At 39.4% G+C, this 23,039-nt stretch overlaps 1 protein-coding gene across 5 annotated transcripts in view; it reads right to left on the bottom strand.

Moving 5' to 3' along the window:
* Positions 1–446: 446 nt before the first annotated feature.
* TXNRD1 (thioredoxin reductase 1) overlaps positions 447–23,039 on the bottom strand; it is a 28,301-nt gene continuing 5,708 nt past the window's right edge. For 3 of the 5 annotated variants that reach the window (XM_010566320.1, XM_010566319.1, XM_010566321.1), the window contains 12 exons: positions 22,805–22,877; positions 22,571–22,690; positions 21,637–21,779; positions 20,254–20,369; positions 18,258–18,483; positions 15,401–15,493; positions 13,558–13,634; positions 11,740–11,896; positions 8,721–8,828; positions 6,792–6,887; positions 4,456–4,590; positions 447–1,185 (listed from right to left, as the gene is read on the bottom strand). In XM_010566320.1, coding sequence (XP_010564622.1) covers positions 1,123–1,185; positions 4,456–4,590; positions 6,792–6,887; positions 8,721–8,828; positions 11,740–11,896; positions 13,558–13,634; positions 15,401–15,493; positions 18,258–18,483; positions 20,254–20,369; positions 21,637–21,779; positions 22,571–22,690; positions 22,805–22,877 — 1,407 coding nt within the window. In that variant the 3' untranslated portion in view covers positions 447–1,122. The remainder of the gene's footprint in view (positions 1,186–4,455; positions 4,591–6,791; positions 6,888–8,720; positions 8,829–11,739; positions 11,897–13,557; positions 13,635–15,400; positions 15,494–18,257; positions 18,484–20,253; positions 20,370–21,636; positions 21,780–22,570; positions 22,691–22,804; positions 22,878–23,039) is intronic. The other 2 variants (XM_010566322.1, XM_010566323.1) reach the window with 2 other exon arrangements.

The raw sequence follows: 23,039 nt of genomic DNA, 5'->3' as shown, positions 1-23,039 counted from the left end.
ATGGAACTAAATACAGCTTTTAGGCCACATCTACATAGAAGACTTTTTACTATTGGTTTTTGGAGGTTGGGTGAGGGTTTTGTTTGCTTGTTTGTTTTGGGGGGTGTTGTTTGGTTGTTTTTTTTAATTTTACAGGCCCACAAATCTGCAGGAAAGTCTCAATACTGCTGTGTTCAAAGTGGCCAATTTAGACCTGAAACGGTGCAGTGTACAATAGCTCACCTCGAAAGGAAGAATTTATTCAAATTTAATAAAGTTGCACAGAACTCTTGGAAGTGTAATTCATTCCACATTGGAATTCTGTCAGTTCCAAATTGGATTAATTACAATCACGTAAGCTGCAAGATAAAGCTAAGATCACCACATCTGTGTTATATGCATGGTGGTTACTTTCAGGGGAAAAAAAAACAATTTTCTGTATAACAAGGCCTTAATAAAAAGTATTCTCTTTTCTCACTAAGGAGAACGTTTTCACAAATAAGTTTCTCTAAAATAAAAAGTCACAACAGAGTCAGTTTGGAAGCCAAGAAATATGTTATTCTAGATGGTACCAAACTTTTTTCCAAGGATATCTTCTTCCTCATGATCAAACATGTAGATACAATTTCCCCTCCATATGCACGCGAGCTGGTAAAATGCATGCTCATGAGACCTTGCAATTGCTGTGTTATAACCTAGTACACAGTGGCACTACACAATTATCTGAACTTGTGGTAATTTTCTTGATGTTGGAAGTTCTTTGTTCGAGTAAGAAACTAGAGAGAAATAAAAGCAAAACAAAACAGTTGTTGTCCAGCTGTGCTAGCAGTTCTTCCATCACTGCCCACCAGACAATGCAGGCTTCAGGCTATGACTTCATGAAAGCATTCGTTAAATGCCCTGCCAAGCAACAGCTCAAAAGTCAATACTCCCATTGCGTTGCTAATTGCCAGCCAATCACCGCAAGTGACCAACTCCCACAGTGCTCTTCTCCTTAGGATGAGGAATGCCCTGGTTAAGATCTACACATTTTTGCAGATGTCCGAGGATGACTTCTCCCAAAACTTTTCTTCTGAATTGTGCAAGTCAGACACAGCGATGAAAGTCAGTCTCTGGCAATAACAAGAATGGGGGTCTTTAACCTCAGCATCCAGCCTGAAGGATATTTTCACCAGAACGCTTAGTCACAGACAGGGTGGTGAATATCTTAAGAGAAAGAAAAAAAGATGACTTTTAGTACGGTTAAAATTAATCTTCTTTTCTGGAAGATCAACTTGGGCATAATGCTCAAAACCACAGCCATTTCTTGAAGTAATAAAATAATAATGAAAGCCACACATTTAAAATGCTTGCCACTAAATAGCACACACACATACAAATACCCTTTGTTCTCTTCATTTACCTTATGGTTTTCCTTTTACAGTGGAAAAGAAAGAATTAAGGAACTAAGATGGCTTTATACCACCTTTTGTCTTAATGCTCCTGTTTTTGCAGTGGGAATGAGCACAGCAATAATAAACTCTGGTCTGTACACCTAATGAGTAAGTACCTTTATGGCTCAAAGATAACTTCTTTGTTGGGAAAGTGAAGTTAACCCAAGGCTACAGCATTTGGAGAGAACATAAATTTTACCTCTGTACCTTCTAGATTATTATAGAAATGTGGAACTGATTGCTGATGTAGGTATTATGTCTGGGATCTGTATCCTCTGTGCAATAGCTAAGAAACATTTAGTGAATCTAGGCTGAAAAAGTCCAATCTTTACTGCTTTCACGTCACGTTAAAGAAAACAACATATTCAAGAGTAATTATTGTAAAATTAAAAGGTATCAAAATTCAAGAAGAAAAACTCTACAAAAACTTGTTTAATATTAGAACTTTACTATGCAAATAATTGCATAGTTTTGCATAGATATAATATAGAAAGGAAAAAAGGAAATCAAAACCACTTCTATCTAAATGGTTCAAAGTTGCAATAATTAGCTATCATCAAAGCCATCTCTCAGGAAGAATAAACTTAGCACAGAATAAAGTACATACACATTTCAGTTATGCAAATAACACTGAAGTATCTAAAGATAATGGGGATCTGAAAGCCCTACAGTTCTCCAAGTAGAAGCTTTGCTGCATTAAGGCTGCTAGCAGCTCTTCAGACAACATCATCAATAAATGATACAGCTCTTCCACTTTCTATAAGCATGTAAAAGCATTACGCGCAAATCAGGAAGACAAATGCATGTCTAATATATATGGCGGAAGAACAGCAATATATTTAAACCATAGTGCATGGCTTGAGACAGGGTTTCCAACTCTTCGGTTCTGATCCACAGACTGACAACATATGGGAACCTTCATTTATTACTATTTCACTTCAACAGACAAAGATTAAAAAGCACAAAATTCATCTGCTTTCTTCTTGGCCTGACTGAAAGCTCTGGGTGTGCTAGCCAGTTCCAAGGGCTGCAGGGACCACACAGCTCCCTAACTCTAGTAAGCTAGCTGCGAGTCATTTGATAATTATTGGAAACATGAGGTTTTTTGACAGAACTTGTTAGTTATTCAAGTGAAGACAAAACCTTAGATCCAATAGCTGGAAAGCCATCATTAGCTAACACGAAGAATCATCCCAGCTTTCAGAAGACACTTGCTCTTCATCACAGATGCTCGATTATACACGCCTGTATTTCAAGCAGTGCAGTACAGACCGGGCTGAGAGGCAATTCTGTGTAAGGCTGAGGTCCTACCAACTCTGTGCTTGCAGTTATTTGTACTTCGCCTTGCAAGAAATTCCATTCAGAACTCATGTTTTCCACAGAACAAAATGCTGCTTAAATAAGAGAAGTGAAATCTGGCCTAATTTGTACGCAGTGAGAAATGGGACCCTCAGTCTTACAGTCTTCTTCAAGTTGAATAATACCATGTTTCACTGGAGACTCTTTGAGCAATGAATTAGTACTGATGCCAGTGAAGATGTCAGCATCTGACCCTGCAACACTGTCCCTTTCCTGCTCAAATCAGACTTCATTTTCCTTAGCTATTACATGGATGTAAGATAAAAATAATGCCAGTTATCCATCATTCTATTCATCCAGGTGTGTGCGGTCCTCACAAATTCCAAACAATATTTGAGCTTTTTTTTTTTTTAAATCAAAGAGTACCATCTTGCACTTTGATTTTTGTTTACTGGTTAAGAGATTACATTAAGTAACAGGCATAAAAAAAAAACCTTTTGAAGACTGGCACTAAAAATGATCGCTGTTCCCTGGAGCTTTTAAATAGTGTATTTCTCCTGAGCCAGTTTCTTCCTCCCCCACTCAAACAAATATGATTATCTGAAATTACCTCCCTAAATTATGTCTAATCATCATTCTATTCAGTTTCAATTTTAGCAGCTCAGATGTCCAGAATAAATTATGACTATCATCTTCTCTTCACACTGCATATGCTAATATCCCACTTGAGTACACAGGCTTGAATGACTCCCTCAGAGCTCCCCCTCCACAGGGCCCCTGGTAAGATAAGGGCCTGCTACCCCTCTTCAAGGGCTTCCAAGAACGCCATTAGATGATACTAGAGAAAAAACACAGAATCTGTATTGCGGATGCTTTGAAGATGATTCAGATTGCTAGCAGTCCATTCCATCAATGGAGTTCATATTATATTGCTTATACTGTATCACTCTGGAAACACAAAACCAGAGAAGCTGACTTCACTTCTGCCGACCAGCATCCTGGTGCACTCTTACAACACTTTGTAGCTAACACAAGCAGGTAAAAACAGATATTCTGTACAAAGACCTACAAAGATCATAAACAGTTTGCAGGGATCGTCAGCTAATATAAACTGGTCCTAATGCTACTAAAAAAATCAGTGGAGCATCTCTGATTTACACCTCGGAGGAGCTGTCCCCCACCCGCTAGAGAAAATTAAGCTCTTCATTAAAGAGGAACAGCAAGACATACACAAGAAGAAATGTCTGTGTGGCCTCATGTACTTCACTTCAAAAGTGAAGGCCTATAGAGTAAAGTAGAGATCATTAAAAGGGCAGAATTTAATAGAAAAATTGTCACGTAGCTGGTACCTTTCCACCGCACCAGTTTATAAGCCTATTTTGAGTACACATATCTAAAAAAAGTTAGCTTTGACAACCATTTTAGCAGAAATAGTATTTGAAATCTTCATAAATGGATCTTGGAGCGGGAGGAAAATTCAATACTTCCCAGTAGAGAGAGCACTGGAGAAGGGGAGACCATAAACATTTCACAAATGAACACACTAAAAAAAAAAACCATTACCCCAGATTAAAACTAAATGTTAGATTTCTAAATTTTAAAACCAGATCATTTCCTGTCCTTCCCTCCCCGCTACTTTCCCCCAAATTCGCACCTCTTTAATAGACCTCTGCTATTCAGATTTCCAACACCTTACCCCAGAATGCTATGAAAGCTGGGCTATGAGGTAACTTCATATACAAACCTCTGCACAGACAGGATGAATTCCTATGGTGCTGTCCAGCTGTTCTTTTGTGATCCCACATTTAATAGCAGCTGCAAACCCTTGGGTGACTTCTCCAGCATTTGGACCAAGGACATGGAAACCAATGACTCTCTCCTAAATACCAAAGATAATCAAATGCAAGCACAGTCGTGCATTCAGTTCTCTTCAGACAACATGTAAGGTTTTCTTACTTAGAGTATAAAATTTAATCAGCTCATAGAACACACTAAAAATTAATGTAACCACACAAACATGAACTATCATTAGCACCAACAGATGGAAGATAGTTGGTATAATTTTGTTCTCTCTCTGAAAAGGAAAAGATTCAACTAAGAACTCAAGAATCAGCTTCCTTACAAAGTTTTGTTTGTGCAGGGATCCTCCGTTTACATCAACAGCATACAAATTTAACATACACCGTGATCTACGCTTGATTATTGTGTGTGTCCTAATTGCAAACATGCATTTAAATTTTATTCAGGCAAGCTCTTCCACTCATTCCAGCAGACTGCTCACCTAAGTAAACATGAGCGCCTTGCATGAAGGTTTGCAACATCAGCGCCTACGCTAGGTGGCTATGTGGAGCGTGTCTACTGAAGAACTTTCACTTTGATAGTTACTTATAGGAAAGGGCCACAAGCTAAAGTTCTGGCCAACCAGATGTGGCAAGAAGTGTATTATAACCAAACTGAAAACTACTCCTGTTGCAGTGTTCGCTGTCATTGGGAGATAATATACCTAGAGACTGGCAAAACAAATTGAAAAGACATCCAGTTACAAGAAAGATACTATTACTTCACACTTCTCACACCTACTGTTCAATTGCAAAATACGTCAAACTGCACATATAACCTCAGCAAACACTCAACAGAGCAAGCTGTACTGACTTGACCTGCTTTTCTCAAAGAAAAGCTTGCTTCTCTAAGAAAAGCAAGTCTCCTTTAGCAAATGCCAACTGCTGTGGGCTTCCAGGGCATTAATCAGATTTTGCTGAGCATAGATGTAGCCCAGTTGGGTATCAAAAGTTATCTGCTCCTCCCGCTAAATATCACATATAAGGGAGTGTGGATATTCAGTACACTGAATATTTTTCTTTCAGTAAGCCTGAGAACTGAGATTTACCACAGTGTTTATTTAAATAAAAAAAGCTATAATTAGGTAATAACTAAAATGGAATGATCCTTATTTTCCTTTAAAAATATGGAGATGTGTAAAAATCAAGCCATAGTAATGAAACCAAGGTAACTACAGTTACTGAACTATTTTTCATCCACGGTAACTTTAACTCTACCCCTAGATTTTTAAACATGTTCCAAATTTTCAGGACAAGAAATGGAAACAAATTAATGAAACACTTTAAATCACCATTAAGCCTTTTCATTTTCTTAAGTAACTTTAGATTAGGAACATAACCATGCATTCTAAAACAGCTTCCACACCAGTGCAAAGTCCTTCAGAAAGAGGAGATGGGCAAAACCGGACAGGTTTGCAAATTTTACAAAATTGTGACGTGATGCTTAGAAAGAAAAAAAATAGGTAAAATAGATCAAAAAAAATTTTTCAGGAGCGATAACTCTATGCCACTATCTTAACAGGAATACATTTTAACAGCATATTATTCTTCATAATAATTCATGTTATTAAAATGAACTAAATTTTTACTAAACAGATGGTGATCATTCAGAGGAGGGCATGCCAGTTCTTTTAACCAATTAGTAATTTTGCTTGTGCTTCAGCAGGTACTGTGTATTTCCACTGCCAGGAAATTTTATCCTAGTCCAAAGATAATCCTGGCATTATCACCCTAAATGAGATTTGTGCAGGCAAGATACATTAATCCTGTTAGAATGAGCTCAAGAGTTTTATAGACAGATGTGGATTTGCAGAGGTTACAAGTTGTGATGGTTTCTGAGTGACCTCAATTTCAGAGAGAAGAATCTCCCAGAAAAGAATGTCCCAGTTTGGGGATGGGAAAATTAAGATAAACCGATAAAACTTCTAACTGTTTTTACATGCATTGATTCGCTCACTTTTCAAAGTTAGTCAAACAGCCTTAGAGCTCTCTACTTCTTATTTTACATATATGGAAGAAGTACCATATATTAATAGCAATGGCAGAATTTTCTATTCTACTAAGGGTCATTTTTGTATAAACAAAAGTATTGTATCACTGTAAATATTTATTACATTTCAAAAGGTAGAAAAATTTAAATTAATTTTAATTTGTTCAAAAAACTTATTTATAGCTGTGGTATCAACAATCCCTATGATGAACCTATAGCTGCTGTTTCCCCTGGAAGGAAAGATGCACTTACATTATCCTGAATATTGCAAATTATCTTCGCGTAGCATTTGTTGTTGTCTCTGGATGGCACAGTCCATTCCAGTGGCCAGAAATGACTATGGTACACCTGGCAATACAACACAGGTTAAAAAAAATAGTTGTGTAATTTCACAGCAGAGTGCATGATCTTCCAAAACCGGACAGATTATCTTAAATAATGAGCCATGCATGTACCATTTAGAGTATTTGAAATCAGGGTGAGACTCTTTCCCCTTGATGAATGCCAAAGAAGGAAGCCTCTGGAGAACAAGCACTAGTGTCATCCAATAATTAAAAAAAAAAAAAAAAAAAGCAGAAGCAGCTATAAGTATATTACACTTCCAGGATGCAGTTCACCATGCTCTCATTAAACTAGACAATTACAAGCTTCCCTCATGGAAGGCTGTATTGTGTCTGGGTCTACCTTGAATGAAGGCAAGAATATTTCTCAGAGCAGAAAAAGGGAAGAAATGGCCTCAGAGCCTGGGTTTAGGAGAGATGAGACTATGTATCACTGCAAAACGGAAAGTACATTGAAGAATCAACACATTTTCCTGTCTGCCACCACCAGCATCACTGGACAGATTCCCAGAGCAGATAAGGCTGCTCACCCACCTATATAGCACATATCTCAGAAAATGATGGGGTGTTTTGAGGCACAGTTCTACCCAGAGCTCCCGACAGCTCCTATTATAAACTAATCTCAAATTGATTACTATTTGAAATAAAGTTTTAATTGATCACAACTCCAGTAAAAATGTTCTTTCACATTAATGGGGTTACAAAGCATTCATAAGCATCACTATCTGAAACTGAAATTTAAGGGGTCTGAATGACAGATGCTACTCAATAATCTTACTGAAGCTTGCAAAAGCAAAAGCCAATATGGCAACATGATAAAGAGGTCAGAATAAACCAAATGAGGACTTAGCCAGAACACAAATGCTTCTGGATGCACATTTTAAAAAATGGCTTTGAAAACTGAAAGTGCATTTTCCACAAAGAAGGGTCCAGTGTTTCACATATAACGGCAAGAATTTGACTCAATGACAAAAATTTGACTGGGTATATACAAACTTTGTGGGCAGAAAAGAATATAAGCCTTTGCCCTGTAGTAAGGTTAACAGTACCTGACACACTGCCATTTTGAGTCACATTTCCTTCTATTCTCCACATTCCAATTCAAAAAAATGTAACTGACAAAGCTAAGAAGGACACAAGTTCTCAACTTCATGAGCCACCACTTATCTGCTTATTTCCCCAACTAATGCTCCTCAGGTGATCTTCATGGGATATAAAAGTTCAGTTTATTGTCTGACTCCCGCCCCTCACACTTTCTGTAATGTGGTCTGTATAGTATTTTGTAAGAACTGCCTTAGGCACTAAGTGCTTACATATGTCTAATTTCACTCTTGAGGACCAATCCCAGTGAATGAAAAGGGATCACTCACGTGAGTAAAATTAAGCACATACCTCTTTGCATAGTCAAAATAAACAGGAAAAACAAGCGTAACAACATTTGGCTTTATAAAGTAAAAAACACTGTGGCAAGGAATTTGCCACACTGTAGCTACAAAAAGCTCCACTTTGACATTAAAACCAATGTATTGCTTCCAACACATAACCAGCATTAATTTATCCTGAAGTATTTGCACACACAAAGAAACCTTTTTTTTTTTTTTTAACCAAATATTCCACCTTCAAGCCCTGTTTGCCAAAAATAGAACATATTTGCAACTAGAGCTATTGGAATTAGGGACTATTTTTATAACATGCCTAGGAACTGTCAAGGAAGACAAAAATGTACCTAGTCACCTCCTGCCCTTACATCAGAACACAGAATGCTGTTTTAATCAACTCTTGACATTATTTTAAATTACAAATTGGGAACTTAAAATGCAGATGAAACTAAGGCATTTACCTCAATGTTTTCCTCCCCAAACTTCTCCACCGCAGCCTCTTCAGAATACCCACAGGCTCCATACTCCAAAGGAGTGAATACAGTGGTTGGAACATTCACATAGTCACACTGTGTGGCATTCAAAACAAATAACAAAACCACATAACATCAGTAATAAGATCAGCACAATGGGTAAAAATTCAGCAGTCTGAAATTCAGACAGGAAGAAAAGTTGGATTCTTCAGAATTCTGAAAGCTACTTTTTTTTTTAATAAAAAAAATTGTTTTAAATTAAACTACTGTTTTGGTGGTGTCCCTCTCAGAGGCATTAACTAGAGCAAGAACAGAAAGACAGTTTAAAGCCACACTGACATTAACATGCATAGATTAAAAGGAAGAGGAAATTCAGTGCCCCGTTTTAAAAATGTACCAGATCAAAGGTCTGGTACATTTTAAAAACAGATAAAAAGTACTGCCTCTACAAAGCATTCTATTTTTAGCTGGGAATGCTGCAAAGACAACACCATCATCAAAACCCATCGTCTTTTTTATCAACTGTGGCCTAGGTGATGCCAAAGGACCAAAGACATGAACTACAGCCATTTGGGGGGACAGCAAGAACTAGAGCTGACACTGTGTGCCTAATCACATATCATGAGAGGCAAATACTGACCCCTGACTTCACTGGAGCTTTACGGTGTTCTAGAGGTTCCCCTTCTGGGCAACCTCTGGGCCTGACCCCTCTCACTGTAAAGAAGTTTTTTCTTATGTTTAAATGGAATTTTCCTGTGTTTCAGTTTGAATCCATTGCCTCTTGTCCTTTATACCACTGAAAAGAGTCTGGCTCCATCTTCTTTACTCTCTACCATCAGGTATAAATACACATTGATATAAGAGCCGCCCAAGCCATCTCTTCTGCAGGGTATAAAAAATTCCCAGCTGTCTCAGCCTCTCCTCATGTGCCAGATGCTCCAGTCATGGCCCTGTGCTGGACTTGCCCTAGTACAGGGGAGCCTAAAACTGGACACAAAATCCAAACCTGTCTCACCAAAGCAAAGTGGAAGGGAAAAGGTCGCTTCCCTCCACCTGCTGGCAATGCTCTGCCAGGATGCATGTGCGGGATGCAACCCAGGATGTCACTGGCCTTCTTTGCCATGAGGGTACATTGCTGGCTCACAGCCAAGCTGTCCCCCAGACTCCTTGAGGCTTTCTCTGCACAGCTGCTCTCCAGCTGGTGGGTCCCCAGCCTGTGCTGGTGCATGGGGTTACACCTCCCCAGGTGCAGGACTTTGCACCTCTCCTTGCTGAACTCCGTGAGATTCTGGTCAGCTCACTTCTGCAGCCTGACGAGGTCCCAGCACAGACACCGGTGCATCAGTCACTTCCCCCCAGTTTTGTATCATCTGCAAACTTGCTGTATGTCCACTCTGTCTCATCATCCAGATCATTAATGAAGATGTTAAACAGTACTGGACCAAGTATCCAACCCCGTGGCATATCACTAGTGACTGGCCTTCACCTGGTCTTCGTAATGCCCGTCACAGTCCTTTAAGCCTGGCAGTTCAGACAGTTTTCAATCCACCTCGCCGTCCACTTACCTAGCCTGTACTTCATTGGGTTGTCTATGAGAATGTTATGGGAGACAGTGTCAAAAGCCTTCAGTAGAATCAAAGTAAACAACATCCACTGCTCTCCCCATATCCACCCAATTAGTCATTCTGCCACAGCAGATTAGCAGGCTGGTCAGCTCTATTTAATTTCTAGTAATTTTAATTTATACGGATTTCAACTCCAATTAACTTCCTTTGTGACCGGGAATCAACTAAGATGCTGCTTACTATTCTTTCCCCACCTATCCACAACACTTCATTATGTTTCATACAATCACCCTTTGCAGATTTGTTACAACAGCAATGTAAGCCAGGATCCCATCTAAGTAGTTACTCATTTCTTGGATTCACTGAAAGAGATGATGCTTTCTTTGGCAGCATAAGGATTTTCATGCCTTGAGAGACAGTTATCTGGCATAAAATGTAAATTAAGACATTCCCATAGTATTGGGGCAAGAAAAAAAATTCTGGCTCCAGCTATGGTTTTCTTAAACTTTGCCTGGCTGATGTAATGACATTATGCACACTGATTCAGGATTCTGTTACCGCAATACCTGCCAACCTAAAATAAACAACTCAATCAAGCTCTAAATCTGGCCGACAACTGAACTTGATATGAATACAGCAGGCTCTAAAAGAGAAAAGCCTTTATGCTCATGCCCTATGGTTATGAAGGTGAGACAAGCACCCACGTCAACGGTGCTTGGGTAACAGTTCTTTAAAGGCACTCTCCTTTCCTCCTGGTTTAAAGATAAGGTATAAACGAGTACCTGTGTTACTACCTGTGCTACTCCTATTTGGACTAGCATAACTTGACTGAAACCTACAATTGCACTAGTATGAAATGTAAACACTGAATTGATGAATTCAACTTCTCAGATATAAATATGTGCTGACTTGTCGGCACATTTGATCTTCCTTTGTGTCCATATTCAATTATAAGCGGAACTATGTATTACATTGAAAACGTAAGGCTGAGAAGTGAAAAATTAGTGGAAATAACATTAAAAATGAAGAGCATCACAAATCCCTATTACACTATTTAGGGACCCTAGGTAGGTTTAGTAAACTGCCTATGAATTAGAGTTAAAGCATTTAATGGGATGGGAATGATTGCTGACTTTTAGAGAAGGCGGTAGAGTTAATAACAAGTTAAATGATCTCAGTTAATTTTATTACCGTTATACTTAGAGAAAAATAAAACCCCTTAATAGGAAAAAAAAGAGACTACTGCTTAATCCATAAGGTATTAATTTCATCCTACACAATTAGCAGAACATACCTGCAGTAATATCTTTCCAAGGGGAAAATTAAAGCAATCATCAAAGCTAATCCTTAAAAGCCTACTGAGTTTTCCATAAGCAAGCAAACTTGCATTCTGCACTTAGAAGTAGAGCAATGACAGTGTTTTGTTGCAACTGGTTCCTTACCTTATTGGTTGCCCCAGCATAAAGCCTTTGAACTAACAATCTTCCTGCCTGGATTGCCACTGGTGTGAGTTCCAGCTTGTCCTGCAGTATATCTCCAACAGCATAAATATATGGCACATTTGTTTGCTCCTCATCGTTGACAGGAATTTTTCCTGTTCTGGAATTTGAATTAACGAGAAAAAAAGATCTAAGTGTTCTGCTGTGAAGACTGTAGGTGTAAATAATCTTGCAGGAGTTAGGCCCTTTAGCTTTAAGAGAAAGACACGTATTTGAAGTACGAGGGAAAGAAGTCATACTCACAATCTTACAATCTTGGCCAAGAATGTAAAGTAGTGCAAATTTGACCAAGACTACAGGAATTTACACACTGGGTAAGGAGGTAGCCCGTGAAGTTGTGATTAATCTCCTGAATCAATTCTTTGGTGAGGCATAAATCCTTTCCTCAAACACCCTCTACTACCAGCTGAGCTGTGTACTGGCAACCTTGAGAAATGGCAGGAAGGGACATTCTCCCACTCAAGATGTGGGACAAAAGAGTTTCTCCACTACTGAAATTCCAGTCCAGTGACTGAAGCAGTTTCTAGAAACTTACCCTTCAGGCTTCTACACAGAGACAGGTCAAGCTGTTAGATACCCTACCTAAGGGACAGCCAGCAAGCTTTTTGTCTATAAGTGTACTGAGCTAATGGAAGTTTTTAATTATTAATATTTCCTACTTCATTAACAAATGAGATAGTGCAGTAATCACTGCAGGAAACACATGTAACAGGGAAACCTAATCAGACAGGCACAGAAACAGTCACATAGTTACTTGAGGGCCCAGCAGTGATTCCCATGTTAAAATCCAACTTTCTCAATTTTGTTCCTGTTAACAAATACACAGTTTATGCTAATAATTTTATAGTTCATTCTATTAAGCTAGTAATAGGTGTCCTGATGTCAGAAAGATGTGTACTGTTCTACAAGACAACATGAGTCTGCCAATTTTAAGTGGACTAAAATTTCCACTTATTTAGAACATCACAACAGCTCCGTTCAGTAACATCAGTCACTGCGCTCCTATAAGCTGCCCTTTGCACTGTTTTTCCCATACACTACCAAGTCAAGTTCATGGTCCTGTGGCTTTTCTTCAAAGGGAAGATCGTCTAGGCCCCACATGCCTAGAAGATGTTTTAGTTACCACTATTGAAAATGTTACCAATAGCTCCACTCCCTGGTGCAACGACCTCACTACATTAAACATGAAATGCTCCTCTACAGGACAAATTGTTCTCAAAGGTTGCTCTAAGGCAAGAAATAAACTCCTTCAATACCTAAAACACATCACCAACTCCAACTGTGAGTTTAAGGAATGCTACTTTGACCTTGTATTTCAAAATAAACATATAGTAACATTTACATTTTTAATGTAAACAAACCCCACCACACTAAAACCCTGTATGAACAAACAGATCTCTGCCCCAAGAGGTAGTAGAGATAAAAACAAGGAGATGGGAATAAGAGAGTACAAGGAACAACTGACAGAGCCTAGAAAGCCCCATCACTGGAAGAAGCTGAGACTGACCTGTGAGCCTAGACAGAATGGAACAGACACTTTTAACTCCCAGCATTTAGGAATAGACATTTCAGGATCAAAAAAGCAAATGTGGGAGTACAATGGAGAAAATGCAGCTGTCTGCTACATAGTCTCCTGTCCAAGTGTATGTAAACAGGAAACAAGTTTTTCCTCAAAGCATTTGAATGTCTATGCACTACTACCATTGCAACAGTAGATAACACAAGCTCAGTAGCGAGTGGTATACAGACATCTGTCCTTACTTTTCATTGACCTTCACTCCAACTTTGTCCAAACCAATTTTTCTTGTACATGCATCTCTTCCAATTGCTAGCAACACCTGCAAAACAGCAATGCGTGTTACTGATTTTTTACAACCTCAAAAGTGCATTTGAATGTGGCTATCTATTATTTTCATTATATACCAAGGATTAGTATCTAAGGCTTGGTCACGTTAAGATGAGTATTTTTGTTACCCATTGTACATTCACAGAGTTCAAGACAAGCCACACTACCACCATGACCTAACAATACGAGGTTTTAATGAGGTTTTGGCTGATTAAATACAGCCAAATAGCTTTCCCTGGAAAAATACCCCAAGAGTATTCTAAACAAATCAGTTAGGGTCAGATTCTTTATTTCCTCACATTTTTATACCAAAGTGTTATACCATAACCCTACCAGAGCAGGTGACCCCAAAATGCTCCATAAGGAAAGGGCTCTTTAGGAAGGAAATTCAGATGCTTAGGCAAGTAAAAAGACCATAAAATAATCTTTGTTTCGATCAGAAAATATCATTTACTTATACAGGCTCTCAGCCAAGTCACTGCCAAACAATATTATTTGTTGAATATTATTTGTCTGAACATTTGTTCAGAATGATGGACAGAGCACACCCAATTCTTACCCATCCTATCAACTTGGCTACCTTAACAAGCAAAACAAGTTCCAGCCTTTACTAATCACAAGGAAAAGTGCTATGTGCTTTGCAGTCTTGGACAACTCTCCAGGTAACTACACAATGCTTCTCATATGACAACTAAGAACTGCGCTGAAGGAATCTGAGATCTGCTTCAAGTCTTTCTGATGACCAAGCGTGCCAGATCTTCAGAGCTGAAGGTCTTAAAACGCATCACACACAGCTCATAGCTTCTATGAGGACTGACAGCATTTCAGTGAAAGATGTAGTAGCAGTAAGAAATCAGAAGTTTCCTTCATGAAAAGACAGCACATTTGCTAGCTAAAAGCTTTCACTACTATGGACCAGGAAAAATAGTATTGCAATACTGTGCAACAGCACTGTTGTTATTGTTAAACTTTCTCATAATATTAGCCCTCAGATGCACTGAGGCACATCCTTGTTACGGGATGACTGATAAACTATACAGGTAAATGAAGTCACTGGCACACAGTATTTGCAGTCTAAAATCCCAGGCTGGCAAATGCTTGTCTATACGCATTCGGTGTAATTCCAAATACTTTATTCACAACTTTTTTTTTTTTTTCCTTTCAGCATCAAGGCCTAAGAAAATGAGTGGGGTGAGGGGTGAAGGAAACAGCCAATCAAACATATAATGGCATACCTGCACACTGCAATTTTACTGTTTTAAGTGCGTAATGAAGTTCCCTGACGTGCTACAGGGCATTAGATGTTTTTGTGAAGATGCTGCGTCAACAATAGGTCTTGAGAAGACATGACACCTATTCGTTTAGCTCTTGCACAGACCACTGTTTTGTGCTAACTCCAGAACATGCTTTAGTTACTATGAAAGCTATTATAAATCATTACTTATCATTTATGACAAATATCCCACTGGGGAAAAATCCTGCAAGTGATTCCACATGACCAAGCTCATGTACATCCCTAAGCTAAGAAACAGGTTTCAAAAGCATGAAAGTGATTTGGCAAGGCACATGGGACTCATGCCCATGGATTCTGGGCATTGTGACATTGTCACATTAATTACCTGTTGATTGTGTGCAATTAGCATATTGTAATGATTAAAATAAATTTAAAAAATCTAAACTATGGATAAAAACACCCAAAAAACTCAAGAATAAATGGAAGGCTCTTTCACGTTCTTCCTGTATATAGACAGGACTCACAGTATTGTATTCCCCTTCAATTATTTGATTCCCCTTTGTGGACTTGGCTATAACTTTCAATCTTCCAGGAGTTCCTTCCTCAATCTGTTCAACCTACAACATGGTGTGGGGAGAAAAAGAGGAAAAAAAAAAAAAGGTTTAGTTTCAAATAAAGATATGCAAATGTATCTTTGTTCCACCACTTCTTATCATTGAGAGTGTTTAACCATGCCCTAAAATTAAGCATTTATTCTACAGGTATTTTCACCTTTCTCTAGATTTATGACTACTACTTGCATATTTAAACATTTTGTTTTATCTCCATGCATTCATTCTTATGACCAACACAATAAGACCTCATTTCTATTTATAAAAGTTGATTGATAGCTAAGTTCTTGTCCAAGCCCACTATGTGAGCTGCTGGTATCAACTAAGGACAGAGGAGGTGAGGAGGAAGGGAACTCTTGCAAGACCTGGAAACACCATCAGACATTTTCTCCAACCACACCTAGAAGGCCATTGTGCCTTCCACCCATGGAAGCCACTGTCACAGCCCAGCCCTTATCAGTACAGACCTTTGCCCTGTTTCAATGACATTAGTCCGACATATAAAGCTGCCATGGCCTTGCAGAAGAGGGCAGCAGCTGGCTCTAAATGGCTGAAAAACCACCATCAGCTTAAGAAAAAAACCTCTTCAGAGTTCCCCAGTCAGCTGAAATAAATATTCCTAATTTTAGCTGTGGATGCAGCTGCACACTCTCTCTCAAGTAATGCAGTAGCTTACTGTCTATTCTAGCAAAGCAAAAAAAAAAAAAGTAAGAAGCAAAGGTGAATCTTTTTGCAGCTGTGCTCTTTGTTCAGAGTAATAACAAAAAAAAATGAAGTTTTATTTAAAACAAAACCAAACCCAAAATACACCCCCCCATATACCAGAAAACAGTAAAGCAGAAAGAGCAGTGCCACTGGCTTTTTTTCCTCAAACCCTCCTTTTTCCTCAGATAAATAAATCGGCTAAAAAAGTGAATAGAATTTGAAGCTACATAGGTGGGTTATCTTTTGTCCTCATTAATATTCACTGGACTGTGAGGAAAGGACTCAATATCCTCAGCCACAGTCCTTCCCTCACCCTCCCAGGAAACAGCAAGGTACCTGGCTGCTTCCTACGGCTGGCTGTACATACAAGAGACATGTAAGTGTGCAACACTTAACTTGATTCTGGGAAATTTTAGTGTTCATTCTACCGATGAAAAAGTACTTTTCAACAACTGCCCTAGTTCCTACTTCATGCTTAGAGACAGAAAAAGCAAAGTTTCTGACAAAGTTCTGTCTTCCTCTGTCCTTTTTTTTTTAAATTTAAAAAACACCCAAACCTCCTGTGCCATCCTACCAGCTTTAAAGGATCACTGTGTTAAACTGCTCCTGTTCAAAAGCAGCATTATTTATAATAATTCATCTTCTGTCTTCAAACTTCCCAACAAAGGGTTTTAATAAGCACAACATGCATAACTTCAAAAATAATCTTTGAAAGAGATGAGAACACCTGCTAAAAACATATCCAGCAACTTAAGTTTAAGGATATTTTCAACTAGAAACAGGGCCAAAGATTTTATTCCCATTGAAATCAAAGACAGGTAGTGAAGGGACAGGGTAATATACACAAAACTGCATTTTGTGACTAGGGTGATGGACTGCTCTTTGCAGGGTGCATCTGCAGGTGCCTGCTTGATATTTAGTTGAAATGATCTGCTTGTAAAAACAGCTTCCTTCTTTCTCATCCCCCAGTAGAGCCTACAAAAAGCTATGTCTGAAACAAAAGGTAGATAATCATCCCTGCTTTTTATGCAACATGGGATTTCTGCAACACAAACATGCATAAAAACAAAGTTGCTTGAAACATCCACTTTGACTTCTCACAGCAAATCTCTTGTACTCTGTGAGAGAGGGTCAGATCCACAGCATGGTAACTGGCAAGAGCATTTTTTAAGCTACTCTTGATACTGCTAAGGGCGAAAATGAACAGTCTTCATTCAATTTAATGCTTTAATCCCCAAAGTGTTAAACTTGGTAACACGCTGGCTTAACACCAAGTTGAAAGCTGCTTAATACATTATTTCCCATTTCATAATAATCGAGCACTAATTATTGTGAAACCAACATTAAGAAAAATACTGTTAGCACCCTCTGAAGTCTTCGATACGGCAATCTTACATTAGAAAAAGCTCCAGAGCTTATCTAATCTGCTTTTCAACCTGAATTTGCCTATCCATGTACATAAATGGCTGCACAAGTACTCCTACTGAATTCAACAAAAATTGAGCAAGTATTTAAAGGACCCTGCCAAGGATATAGATGGATACTTCTAAAGCCCATTTACTTTTCTGGAGAGTCAACTGGTCCTGGGTACATAAGGCAGTATTTGCTGGGTGAGAATTTGAGAACTGTCAATGAAAAATATGACTATTTGTGATGCACTGGCCCTGATCTTACAGGAAACTATATATCTGATTAATTACGAGCACACAAGAAGTTTCACAGATTTCAGGACAACTGCTAAATTTAAGCATATTCAACATTTGCAGGACCAGAATGAGCAGCAGTAACAACATTTTTAATGCAACGTATACTAACCCACCTGATTATAACAAAACCAATGAATTCTGGAAACTCATAAAATTTTAATACCAAGACTAAATTGTACCTTTCAATTATGTAAAATTTATGGACTTAGTCAGTTTAAAACAAAAATTAACCCACACTATATCATAGCAGAACCTGTATTGCAAATTCAATTTTCATATTCACTAAAATAATTTCCATCTTAAAACCTTATTACAGGTATATTGCAATCAATTGTAGTCACATATCACTTTGAGCCTACCTTGATTGGCACAAACTCCCTAATAAAGTTGATTCCATGTTCTTCCATATATTCGCCAATTTTGTTTGCAATATCCTGGTCAAATCCTCTTAAGAGGATGGATCTCACCATTACAGTGACATCTAATCCAAGACCTGCAAGAAATCCTGCACATTCCAAGGCAACATAGGAAGCTCCAACCACCAGGGTTTTCCCTGGACAGTAAGGCAGAGAGAAAAGATCATCACTGGTAAAAAAAGAGGGAAAAAAGAAAAAAGTTAGAGCCAACCAGAAGACTGTATTGTGCTTTATATTTATTTAATTTCTTCTGTAAGAATAGGACTTCATTCTGCTCACTAAAAAAACCAACAACTTGTTTGGCAAGTCAGCTGGAATACAAGATCAGTACATGACAGCTTAAGAAGTTCTAATTAGGAGTACACACAAAAAAAGAGGATGAAAATTCTGAATCACCACAAAAATGTTGAGGTTTTGGGTTTTTTTTACATAAACTTCAGAAAAATTGTTGAAAAAGATAGGTTGTCTTTTCTCTCTAAATCTTGCTTCAAAAATTTTGCTGCAAATTTTAGCTCCTGAGAGCTAAAAGGAAGAGGAAGGTGTACAGCTTTAAGATAAAAATACCATCTTCACTTCTTTGAAGACTTACCCTTTTGCTAAAGCATCATACACAGTGCCAAATACACACAGATAATAAAACAAGTTAATGCAAGCCACAGTAACAGGCAGAGATAGAAGTACAAAATTATGGAAAACATGCTTATTTGCCTGCTTTCCATTTCTTTCAACTGCTTCATGAAGCTACATCAGTTCTACCACACTTTGGACCTAGACTATAAAACCAGAGCTTCTCAAGGAAGCAGGCACTCATGGAGGCATCACACTTGCTCAGCAGAGACTTAGGCAGAGTTTAGCAATGGAAGCCTCCAAAGATTTAAATCTAAAGTAAGTGTCTCTTTCTCAGCCACCAACTGCAAAGGCTAAACAAAGATGCTCTCTGCAAATGTTGTGGTGGAATAAAATGTGATTGTGTAATTAAAGGCTACATCATAGTTCCTATCCCCCAGGGAACCTAGTGAAGATTACACAGACAGCCTCAATCTGATAGTCTTTAACTCTGGCATTCCTGACTCTTCCACCTTAATGTTATTTTAAAGCACCACTTTACAGGCTATGCTCTCTGTTACCTTTAATTTCACTACTACTTATTAGAAGGGAAACATACATGGTGTTTTGGTTTCATAAGGATTATGCCAGTTATTTATTTCACTGCTATAGGCTTGCAAGCCTGTAATTCCAACCCTTGTTTCTACATTAAGTAACTTAAAAGCTACTCTGATATGAGAACACATTTCATCTGCATATCACATTTTTTTTTGGTCAAAATTGTGCTAGAATTGCTTGGTCTTATCAATTAACTAAACATTTGAAACTGTATTCCCAAAAGTTGAATTAACTTCACTGAGTAGCTGGAAAAAAAATTGGGTTGAGTTTCAAGACTGCCCCAATGAATACAGATACATTTCTACTGGCTTCACAACACCAACTGCTTTGCAACTCCCTCTTTCCTTGGTATTTGAGCAGGGAGGTTTCTTCCAAGCAGACTGTGCTCTTCATTACCAAAAAGCTTCAGTAGGTGAACTGAAAGACCATAAGGAATAGAGAGGAAGTGGGTGTACTGCTAACTGGGGCAGAGCTGATGAATTAATTTAGGATGGACACAAACATGATTTACGGTATTCTCAGTTACTGCTGTTATCAGTCAGAAACAGAACCATCCTAGCCAGCCACCCACAGTCCTGTGGGGTCTAGTAGACACCAATGTTTTTGGCACCTTAAAATCTGTCTATAGCTATTCTCCTGCACTTACTTTCCCCTAACAAAAAGTTACTTAGGAAAGAAAAGCAGCAACCAAGCAGCCCTGCTCACGCTTCACCACTTTCTCTTATAAGTAAAGCATTTACACGTGGTGAATGATCATATTCCTCCCCGGTTTTACCTGCTAATGCAGTATTCCTTGTCTCCAGGTATATCCAGGTAGCGTGGTCGTTCACCAGTTGCAATGAGAAATCTCTCAGCTGTGTACAGCTTCTCAACTCCTCTTTTATTTGTTGCCTGTGGACAAAGTATTAGTCCAAAGTGAGTATTTCGCAGTCCTACCACAGGGAAAACTATTCTGTTTGAAAAGCATCTTGTGTTGGGCTTGCGTGGCAAAGTTTTGGTAGCGGGGGGGGCTACAGGGATGGCTTCTGTGAGAAGCTGCTAGAAGCTTCCTCTATGTCCCATGGAACCAATGCCAGCCAGTTCCAAGATGGACCTGCCACCAGCCAAGGACGAGCCCATCAGCGACAGTGGTAGCACCTCTGTGATAACATATTTAAGGAGAAAAAAGTTGCTGGGGCACAGAAACTGCAGCCGGAGACAGGAGTGAGAACATGTGGGAGAAACAGCTCTGCAGACCCTAAGGTCAGTGAAGAAGGAGGGGGAGGAGATGCTCCAGGCACCGGAGCAGAGATTCCCCTGCAGCCCGTGGGGAAGACCATGGTGAGGCAGGCTGTCCCCCTGCAGCCCAGGGAGGTCCACGGTGGAGCAGATCTCCACCTGCAGCCTGGGGAGGACCCCACGCCAGAGCAGGTGGGTGCCCAAAGGAGGCTGTGACCCTGTGGGAAGCCTGTGCTGGAGCAGGCTCCTGGCAGGGCCTGTGGCCCCGTGGAGAGAGGAGCCCACGCTGAAGCAGGTTTTCTGGCAGGACTTGTGACCCCGCGGGGGACCCACGCTGGAGCAGCGTGCTCCTGAAGGACTGCACACCATGGAAGGGACCCATGCTGCAGCAGTTCGTGAAGAACTGCAGCCCATGGGAAGGACCCATGTTGGAGAAGTTCATGGAGAACTGTCTCCCATGGGAGGGACCTCACGCTGGAGCAGGGGAAGAGTGAGGAGTCCTCTCCCTAAGAAGGAAGGAGCGGCAGAGATAACGCGTGATGAACTGACCCCAACCCCCATTCCCCATCCCCCTGCACTGCTGGAGGGGAGGAGGCAGAGAAAATCAGGAGTAAAGTTAAGCCCAGGAAGAAGGGAGGGGTGGGGGGAAGGTGTTTTAAGAACTGGTTTTTATTTTCTCATTACCCTACTCTGGTTTGATTAACAATAAATTAAGTTAATTTTCCCCAAGTTGAGTCTGTTTTGCCTGTGATGGTAATTGGTGAGTGATCTCTCCCTGTCCTTATCTCAACCCACAAGCCTTTTGTTATATTTTCTCTCTCCTGTCCAGCTGAGGAGGGGGAGTGATAGGGCTGCGTGGTGCATAGTTGCTGGCTGGGGTTAAACACATCTCTATTCAGAAAGTACTATAGAAGATGCAGCAAACATGGTTAGGGAGTACCTTAACTGTGTGTGGCCCAACAAATTCTCCGTATGCATTCTCATACGTGACTTTCTTCTCTCTCAGTGCAACCCGATAGCCCCAGTTCAGTGAGCCAATGTAATTCTGAACAGATTCTGTCATAGTCATCCAGTTGTGTTCGACTGTTAGAAACAAGAGAGAAAGGTTAATCTTTCAGTCTGTGAGTTGTTCTTTTTCTATAGTGAACCTTGTATTCTCAGACAGATTTTTGTCATGACCCAGTCACCTTTGTCTTACTCCTTTTCTATTCCAGGGTAACTCTACTGAAATGCAAAGAATTGTATCAGCATAGACAACATGAGAGGTCACAATGGAACAGATAAGTTAAAACATGGAAAATTTAGACTTACTGCGTTATCAATAGTCTTCTATTGACACACGCTGTGAGCAGGTGACATTGCTCAACAAACAAAGACTATGCATCTCTGAGAGGTGCCTCTGCATGTTCCCCACTACAGGATTACACTCTAAATAAATTCCAGCGTTATAACCATGCACATTAGAGCTAATATGAATTAAAATTCATCTTCTTATGTAGTAGTGACAGAGACTGAGGGAAAAGAAATCCTTGCCTGCAACTATGAGGAAGTTTCTAACGGGACATTCTGGGGTATTCCTTTAGATGTTGTGTTACATTCAGGAATGGAGTAGTACCTTATTGCTTTTATTCACACAGCAATGTTATCGTATACTAACATGACCAGAAGCTATTAATAAACAGATCAAATGCTGCAAGGCAATAAGCCCTGTGGCTTTAGACTTGAAAAGCGCTTAAGTTTAGGTGTAATCTCTCTGAAGCTGCCTCACATTGTTAAAACCAGCACATGCTTAAGTGCAACAAGCAGCCGACTGAAAAGAACCTCTGGATTTTCAGCACAAATAAAAAAACTGCAAAAAAGTTCTCCTCCTTTACCTTCTTCCGTAAACTGCCATCCAAATTTGCGCGAATCTTGCAACGCTTGTCCCAGTAAAGCTGCCTGGTGCATTAATTTTTTAGGTATGCAGCCCACATTTACACATGTTCCTCCAAGACCTGAGAGAAAGGAACAGAATGTGTTTTTCACATCAGTGTGGCTGATCTCAAAGGAGAATCAGAGTCTCCGTGTAAAGCTCCTTTATAACAGGTTTGCAATGAAGAGAAATTTACCCCATGAGTTTCCCAGAGGTGTAGGCGTGACAAAGTCCAGCACCATCACTTTCTTTTCATATTTGGCAGCCTCCTGCAAAACAAATTAAATAAGACACATATCTAAATATTAGAGGTTAAATTTGGAGTAGATAACATCATGCATTGCTGAAAAGCTTTGTGACTTTTAATTAAGTAATAATGAATGATTTGCAGGGGAACAGCCAGACAGTCATTAATCTTCTGAATTAATCTG

The sequence above is a fragment of the Haliaeetus leucocephalus genome, unplaced genomic scaffold (genome assembly GCF_000737465.1).
Source record: "Haliaeetus leucocephalus isolate CR32 unplaced genomic scaffold, Haliaeetus_leucocephalus-4.0 Scaffold206, whole genome shotgun sequence".
Classification (NCBI taxonomy): Eukaryota; Metazoa; Chordata; class Aves; order Accipitriformes; family Accipitridae; genus Haliaeetus; species Haliaeetus leucocephalus.
Note: the sequence above shows the minus strand (reverse complement) of the source record. Positions and strands in the feature narration are given on the sequence as shown.